The 9435-nt window shown below is 39.6% G+C and overlaps 1 protein-coding gene across 1 annotated transcript; it reads right to left on the bottom strand.

The window, feature by feature from the left end:
- Positions 1 to 6733: 6733 nt before the first annotated feature.
- On the bottom strand, positions 6734 to 8754 carry LOC109706127. The gene is made up of 2 exons (XM_020226932.1): positions 7470 to 8754; positions 6734 to 7371 (listed from the first exon to the last, which is right to left on the bottom strand). Exon 1 carries the CDS (start codon positions 8694 to 8696, stop codon positions 7971 to 7973), a length of 726 nt encoding a protein of 241 aa, XP_020082521.1. The 5' UTR covers positions 8697 to 8754; the 3' UTR covers positions 6734 to 7371; positions 7470 to 7970.
- Between the last annotated feature and the right edge of the window lie 681 nt (positions 8755 to 9435).

A 9435-nucleotide genomic window follows, 5' to 3' on the forward strand; every position in this document is an offset into this window, starting at 1 on the left:
CCTGGGATTCCGGAATCCACTTACCACAGGTCGAGGGTTCATAGCCAACCCTATACTGTCGACCTAGCTCAATCTAGTGGCTATACCACTATACTCATCAACCTAGGTTCCAACACTCTAGGTTCTATGTCCACATCACTTAACCTAGATACACTTGCTAGGTTCTTATCATCTTTGCCTAGATATCCACTTCTAGGTTTACTAGTTCAACCTAGGTTTACTAACACTAGGTTAGATGCCACACACCTAGATTGTTCAACTCTAGGTTTACTAACCAACCTATGTTCTTTAACACTAGGTTAGATGCCACTCGATCTACCTGACAACTTAGTTGTCCAGTCATCTCTACTCATCCTAGAGTTATCATCTGGTTTATATACATATACCATGCATCATGCTTTCTACTTAGCAATTACTCTTTGCATCATTACTAACATGCATCCCTTACTTAGCATCCTCATCATGCATTATTATTAATATGCATTTACTTCATATCATGCATTACTTAGCATTACATTATTATCATGCATTATTAGCATTATGTAACTTGCTCACCATGCATTTCTACTAAGCATTTTCATCTATGCATTATCATTATCATGCATTACTTTACATTAGCTAGCATTATCTAATGCCATAATCATTATGCTCCACTATGCATTGTTATTAATATGCATTTGCTCTAAGCATTACCATTTATCATGCTTTCTACTTAGCATCTACTTTATGCATCTTTATTAACATGCATCCTTGCTCTTGTCTACATGCACATGCATCAACATGAGATTACATTGCTAAGACATAAAGGGCGACCTAGTCGCTTCGGTAAGCACAACCCACCTTTAACTCGCGTTCCGATTGCTCGTCGACACTTGCAATCGGCCTCCCGCGGCACTCGGCACCCGGCACGGCCCGATACTGCAACTGCGCCTCAACCGTGCTCCGCTTCGCACCCCCGAAAATTATAGGTCTTCGGTTATGTGCCACGATGCCTCAAATCCATTTCCATGATTTTACAACGTCGCCTCGGCCCTTTCGGCGAACCCGAAGCCTAAACGTCCGTTTCTTTAATAACTTTATAACGGCTCGTCGGATTACCGAACCGTCTTCGCCAACGCGTTTCGTTACCTAGCAATTAGGTTTACGAAAGGTCAAATGAGATCAAACCCTTATACTTTACAAAACCCCAATTTGGAGCTCTAATATGCTACTATTGCAAGAATAGCCATATTAGCCTTTAATTCAAGCAAATAGCTTCTACTTAGCATCTAGGGAGTCCTCTAAATCCATTTCTAGGATATATATATTATTCCCTAGCAATCCACCATTAGAGGTTCATGAAGCTTACCTCAAACACAAGCTTCCACTTAGACCAAGGAAGGAGAAGATAAAGATGAAGCTTCAACTCCAAGCTACTTCAATTTTCTTCAAGCTTGCCTCAATTTTCTTCTCCAATTCTCTCTTTGGTAGAGAGATCTCTCTCTTTGGTTGTGTGCACAAGGGAAAGAGAGAAAAGGCTAAATCCTTCATATATATATATATACATATAGGACACTTGGCCTCCAAGTTATCCAAGAACACTATTCACTCCAGGCAGTTCCAAATCTGATATCTTTCGCCGGAGCCCTCTGAATATCCGTTTGAGCTCAAATTTGACAGTCATGTTCGGTTTAATGTACTGAACAAGAATATATTTTAAGTTTTCAGTTTTGACTCCGTTTGGTCACTGAAAACTGTGCCGAACTGCAATCTTTATCAGATAGCTTTCGGATTTTATTTCTCACTCTACGGGTGTCAGAAAAATATGAAACCTTAAATCTAGCATCATAAAAATATTTCTGACATCCCCGCCAATTTTCATAATTTTCTGAGACTGTTCATTTTCTGCTAATTATCTGTCCCATTTTCAACAGAAAATTCTAAATCTTCTGTTTTCGCTCCGATTTCAGCACAGGTCATTCCCAACCTATATTTCACTTCTCTAAATCCAATAAAAATAGTATCTCATACTATTTTTATTTATTTTCACTTTTATATTTAAAATCCGGTATGTTACATTCCGCCGCAACCTCACCGGAGCCATTTAAATGTACACCGTAACTTCATAGTTTTAGAAGTCCGGTACCTTACAAGGTTTTACTCTTTGTTCGATTGAATAAAAAAAAGTACTCGTTGCAATGTTATACTGTTAGGGCTCAACTGAGAAGTCTAACGTTGTTCCGATTTTGGTTCTTGTGAACGTTGACATCGATTCGTTCCATATTTACACTCTTGGGGTATAATAGAAAACTTTTACTCCTTGTTCGATAGAATAAGAAAAATTACTCGTTGCAAAGTTATACTGTTATGGCGCAACTGAGTAGTCTAATGTTGTTCCGGTTTTGGTTCTTGTGAACGCTGACATCGATTCGTTCTAAATTTACACTCTTGGGGCATAATAGAAAGCTTTTACTCCTTGTTCGATAGAATGAGAAAAAGTACTCGTTGCAAAGTTATACTGTTATGGCGCAACTGAGTAGTCTAATTGTCACGCCCCGCCCCAATCCCGCTACCAATTTGGCGCGGTTCGGGCGCGGCGGGCGTGAGGCCGAACAGACAGAACCTCCCCTGTCCGCCCTAGGCTCACAACGAGATTGTGTACAACAAGTCCCCAGGAACAATCAACTTGTAAACATACACAATCAACCACGACGACGAGAGCACAAACAGTGCTAATACAAGCGAGAGCAAGCGATACGAGTAAGTAACATACAAGTATACAAAAGAGAGATAAACTTAACTATTTAAACATAAAACTTTGATACATTAACCTCTTTTAACATCATTAAACTTTACCCATTTAATACAACTTGCATTCTTTTTCAAAATGTAAATACATACATCCTCTCAAACCTCACCCTATACATCATCTACTCTCAAAATGTAAACATAGGGTAGGACTAATGCAATATAGGAAGCAAACTATCAACCAACACCGCTAGGGCGCTACGCCCTTGCCGCGATCCTCCCGCTCGCCGGGAATACTCGAACTAGCACCTGCAACATGGTGGGGTGAGAACTACGAATAGTTCCCAGTGGGTTCGGCCGCCGACTCCACCGATCTACCCACTAGGTCTAAGCAGGCATAGAGAGATATATATGCAAGTATATATAAAACTATGCTAAACTGAAGGCAGGTATGGAAACTGAGCAGGTAGCTAGTGTAAGTAAGTAAGTAAAGTATGAACATCTAACTATGCCTCAATCTGATATCATGAATGCATGAACAATAAACAAAGCTGGGTAAGAAGCTACTATCATGAACAACAATAAGGCTATGTAAACAGCTATGCTGAACAACAGTAATGAGTATGACTCGATAGGTAATCAAATCTCAAGGTGAACTCAAGGTTCACTATCTCATCTCACNTCGGTCTTGAGTCAATTAACTGCGGATAATCCGCCCTCAGTCAGGCTCGAGGTGAAGGACGTCTCACATGCACCTCAGTCTTAAATCCTCTCGACTATAGGTCTACTCACAGGGTGAGGATATCCGTCGAACCCCGGACCACAAGTCGCTCAATGGACCCACGGGCGAGGAGAACCATACGTACCCGCGTCCCCAATCTCATACTCAAACTGAGCGAGGAGAACCACACGTACCCGATGAGTCACTGCCAGGCGAGGAGAACCACACGTACCTGCAGTTGCCATTCACTTGCGCTCAGTCGCAAGGCTCATCCGCTGCACTAGCAGCCGCTGCACTAGCAATACTCATTCCTAGGGATTGCGGAATCCACATTCATAAGTCTAGGATTGGTCTTAAACCCTATAATATTGACCTATCTAGGTCCGAATGTCCTTTCCATCCTAGGTCCACTTGACTCTAGGTTCATTATCTTTATCTCACAACCTAGGTTTACTTTTAACTCTAGGTTCAATCCGAACCTATGTTCTCTAACATTAGGTTTGATGCCACTCCGGTTCGACCTATGTTTACTAACACTAGGTTCGATATCATTCTTGTTCAATCTAGGTTCACGACTCTAGGTTCAATGCCACTCGATCTATATGTATATATATGTCCACATGCACGTGTCATTTAACATAGTTCCCTTGGTGTCAACTTACCCTCACTTAGCATTCTTATTATGCCATCATTTATTTTCTTAGCATTAACCACATGCATTCATTTATTGTCTCTATATCATACTTATCACGTATTCATTTAGCATTTCTTACATTAGCATCTCTATATCATGCAACGTTCATTAATCCATGCATTCATCTAGCATTCTCACATTATGTCTATATGCACATACCATTTACTTTATGCTTTCCACTAGCATTATTCACACTATGTCATCATGCGTTATTTGGTAGCCCACGTAGCATTCATCCTATGCTTTCACATGTTCTGTCACTAGCTACCACTATATGCATCAATGATAAATATTTATCTTAGACATACAGGCGACCTAGTCGCTTCGGTAAACACAACCCATCTTGATTGGCTCTCCGATTGCTTGTAGTCACTTGCAATCGGCCTCCCGTGGCACCCGTGACCAGGTTGGGCCCGAACTCTCGCGCGACCACCCGAGTGGCCACCAATCCACAATCCGGAAACTCTGGAGTTATATCTCGATATCACGATGCTCCGGATCCGATCTCGTGATTTTTAGACGTCTATTCCGCGTGTTGCGGCTATCTATACGAAAAATAGTATTTCGTCAATAACTTTGGATTGTCGAACCGAGTGCACCAACGCGTTCGTTATACCCCCTAATTAGGTTTCTACATGATCAAATTAGATCAAAACCCAACTTGGGCAAAACCCCTCTTTGAAATGTCCTAACATGAACTTTGCCCAATCCACCATTTCGATCTCTAGAACAAGCGAAAGAGAGCTTGTTCAACATCTAGGAACTCATTTAGAATCATTCGAACCATTCCTAGAGTGTTTAGAACAATCCCTAGAAATCCACCATTAGAGCACCTTGAAGAACACATGGTTTTCATGTGTTTCCAAGCCTCCACAACGTTCTAAAGCTTGCAAGAAGATCAAATCTCTAAATCTTAGGGTAAAAATTCAAACCCTAGAACTATTCTTGCAAAGCAACTCACCTTAGTCACAAGCTCACCCAAGACCACCTTGTAGGAGAGCTCCAAGATCCTTCCCAAGCCCCAAAATCCTCCAAATCCAACTTCTTCTTTTCCTCCTTGATCTTGAGGAGTTCTTCTAGAGAGAGAAAGAGGGAAATGAGAGAGGGTGAAAGGTGGCTGTGAAAAAGAGAGAGGAGGGGTGTTTGGGATGTTTTATAAGATGCTACAATTGCATCTTGGCCCCCCACATTTTCATATTTGCAGCAGACCAAATCTGTGCTGTCTGCCCAAAGTGTACCGGTACACGGGTTTTTGTACCGGTACAAACCTACGCAGAGGCCAAACCCGAGAGCAGCTCCCTCAGTTTCGTAGCATTTGTACCGGTACACTTTCAAGGCTGTACCGGTACACATGCTGTACCGGTACACTTTCAATGCTGTACCGGTACACATTGCCCAGAATGTTGTTTTGGCTCCGACTCGACTCTACTTCACGCCGGTTGATACCAAAACCTTTCCAACGCCTTTAGAGCTCACTTTTGGCTCTTCCAAGCTTACATACACCGAATCTTCATGACTTTTAGAAGTTCGGTATGTTACAATAGTGATGCCTATAATTCTAATAGGGGACCTAGCCGAAGAGGAAGTTAGTACTTTGTGACCTTCATAAACAACTACTCCAAGTATTGTTATACCTATCTCTTAAAGACCAAATATGAAGTTCTCAATAAGTTTAAAGTCTTTAATGCAGAGACTGAAAATTAAGAAGAGGATTAAAATTCTAAGGTAAGATAGAGAAGCGAGTACGATTCAAATGGATTAAATTTGTTCTGTAAGAAATATGGAATAATTAATAAAGTTACTATTTCATACTTATCTCTGTCAAATGGTGTAGCTAAAAGAAAAAGTCGAACCCTATTTGGCATTGTTTGTCATAATTTTAAGTTCTGGTATATCTCAAAACTTGTAGGAAAAGATTCTTTTATCAACTTGTTATATTCTCAATAAGAATCTCTCTAAGAATAGAATCCAGACACTTTATGAACTTTAGAAGGGAAGAGTATCTAGGCTGCATGTGTTGGTTCCGAGTCTGAGAGTGCTTAGCTAAGGTATCAATTTCTAAACCCAAAAGAAAGAAGATTGGACCTAAAACTATAGATACTGTTTTCATTAGATATTCCCTAGATAGTAATACTTATATATTTTTAGTGACAAACTCCGAGATTTTCAATGATACGTTGATGTAATATAGAGATGCATCTTTTTTTGAAAATATCTTTCCTTTCAAAAACTGCATCTCTGGATCAACCCCTAATTATTTGTTTACCATTGATCATGTATTTACGTCTAATCATATACGTGCATTAGATTTGCCATAGAGTTTAGATTCTATAGAACCTAATCCATCAACTATATTAAGGAGAAGTAAGAGAACTCGTGTTGAGAAGAATTTTGATGAATATTTCTTTACTTAATTGAAAGTACACCATTATATAAGTAAGCTATGAGTTTTCCTAAAACTTCTTTCTGGAAGGAGGCTGTAAACAATAAAATCTAGTTGATTATTAGTAATAATACTTGGATTCTCACTGGTTTTACTTCCTAGAAATAAACTCTTAGAATGTAAATGGATCTTTNTTGTGACAAACTTCTTGGGATCCAACTTTGCCTTGTATATAGCAGAGACAGCATGTTTACATGGAACCCCGGTGACATCCCACTGCCTGCATTCACAAGTTGCTGCTGCAAGGTTAACAGTGTATTGCCTTCCATTGCATTGAACTTCATAAATAGTTTCTCCAGCCCATAATGGCTCACAATATCTAGCTTTTCCTTTTATTTCCTCCAACTTCCCTTGCACCTTAGGGCATAAAATACCATGTTGTCTTTCCATATATTGTCTCTTTTCTTGAAACCTTGTCATCACCTGCCTTCTAATCTTCTCCATTAAATCAATGATTGGTAGCTCCCTTGCATCTAGTATTGTCCGGTTCCATGCCTCACACATATTGTTGCATAGCAAATCACATTTAATATCAGGTCTGAAATAAGCTCTTATCCACATTCTTGGTGGCACTTTCATGAGCCATTCATAAGCAGCTACATTTGCATCCTTAATTTTCTGCATGCTTTTTTTCCAATCTTGCACAGTATAAGAAGTAGCTGCCTCCGAAAGCAAATCTTTAAATACTTTTCCCTTGAACTGTTCTTTGAAATTATTGTACATATGTTGCACACAAAATCTATGGTCAACTCCTGGCAGCAGGCCATCAAAAACCTCCACCAGACCCTAAGACATATAATTATAAAAGTAAACAAAAGTTAGTTTCATAAATAATTCATTATGTTAACAATTAATTCATCATTGTATTGAGTTAAACTTTGTACCTTTTGTCTATCAGATATGAAAGTCCACCTATGTGCCTCTACTGGTCCAATAGCTTGTAGCAAATTTGTTAAAAACCAATTCCATGAATCCTTTAGTTCTGCTTCTACAACACCCACTGCAATTGGAAACATCTGATTATTTCCATCTCTACCAATAGCACTAATAAGCTGTCCACCAAATGATCCCTTTAGAAAACAACCATCTATTCCAATGATAGGTCTACATCCTTACTTTAATCCCTTGATTTGAGCATCATATGAAACAAAGATCCGCTGAAACACAGGGGCTAACTCATGGTAAGGCCTTTCCACATGTAAAAAAGCAAGGCTTCCTGGATTCCTCAACCTGATTATACTGCAATAATCCCACAATTTCATGAACTGCTCTCTATTTGATCCCAAAATATCCTCCTTTGCCTTTCTCTTAGCTCTGTATATTTGGCTCTTAGAGGCATCAATGCACAAATCCCTCCTCATTGTCTTCTTCATTGCTGATGTCCCCTATGTAGGATCATCTCCCAATTGGTCCAAGTATTTATTTGCAATCCATGATGATGTAGCTTGGTTGTTTTTGAATTGCCTACCACACTTATGCTCAGATTGTAAAGACTTGATTTGGAAACATTCTTCATATGCATTCCAAGATGCATGAATCCTCCATCCACAACTTATTTTTTGACCAATAGAATTCTTTTTGCACTTGACAGTAACTCTGTCACCATCATTTTTGACAAAATAAAAGTCATAACCACTTGATATTGCATTATTCCTTAGCAATGTTCTAAACTCTGCAGCTGATGCAAACTTCATACCTAATTTTAGCTCTGCTCTTTCCAAATCCCTTGACTTGTTGAACACAGGGTACTTTGGCCTTGAAGGACCATCTTCATCTGATGAGGACATACTATCAAGATCATCACTAGGCTGATAGTCTGAACTCTGATCATTGTCTTCAGCAGTTTTTGTTCCCTTGTCATTAGCTTCAGCTTGTGCTGGTCTAGAAGTAGTGGGACCTCCCTGACCTATCCGATCATTAATTTCTTCCTCCTCTACATTGTTCACATTAATGCAGAAATCACTATCATTAATACTATCCTCATCACTATCACCAAAGTTACTCCACTCATGCTCACTGTCACTTTCTGATCCAGCTTCAGCATCTTTTTCAGCATCTTCATTGTTTTCTTCTACCACTTCACTTACATTTCTATCAGGAGCCTCACCCATTCCCTCATCTTTCTTCCCTTGTCCATCTGCATCTTTCTGAACCTTATTCTTAGTATTATTGTTCTTTAATTGCTCTGTCACGCCCCGGGGTCCCTTTTAGTTTAAAAGATAGCGGAAAAGCGTCTAAAATTTTTTTTTTTATTTTATATATATATATATATCTGACCCCAGAGTATGCCAGATCCGCCACAAATACAGGAGATCCATTGTTTACACGGACAGAGTCTCCCCTGTATTTGCACTGCGTCGCACAAGTACAAGAGTACAACCAGGATACAACCACAACTAGATGAGTATAAAGATAACTATACATTCATACATTCACATCACAGATTTACATTCAATGTTTAAACAGAAATCCATGAAAATCCCTTTTGAAAACTGTTTCCTACATGGAAACCTTTATTCTTTAGAAACGCTACCACGAGGGGTAGAAAACCTTTTAGTTTACCAAATCTAGAAATCCTTTTATTACATTCATGAAAATCCATATTTTCAAATGTAAATAAATACTGAACCATACAAGCTATCTATGCTATAACAACAGAATAATAAGGGTAGAAACTAAACCGAACAACCTGGGTCGGAAGATCTATCGACCGCTACGTACGTATCTCGCGTCTCGTCCCAATACACACCGCCTGCGATACCTGAAAAATGGTGGGGGAGGTGAGAACATGTAAACATGTCTCCCCTCCCAGTGGGTACCGCAAGCCGAAGAAGGCGAGGAGTACTCACC

This window comes from Ananas comosus, unplaced genomic scaffold (assembly GCF_001540865.1).
Source record: "Ananas comosus cultivar F153 unplaced genomic scaffold, ASM154086v1, whole genome shotgun sequence".
Taxonomy (NCBI): Eukaryota; Viridiplantae; Streptophyta; class Magnoliopsida; order Poales; family Bromeliaceae; genus Ananas; species Ananas comosus.

What these genes read in the sequence shown, in the direction of transcription:
- LOC109706127 (XM_020226932.1), bottom strand. Translation starts at nt 8,696, where the DNA reads ATGGGTGAGGCTCCTGATAGAAATGTAAGTGAAGTGGTAGAAGAAAAC.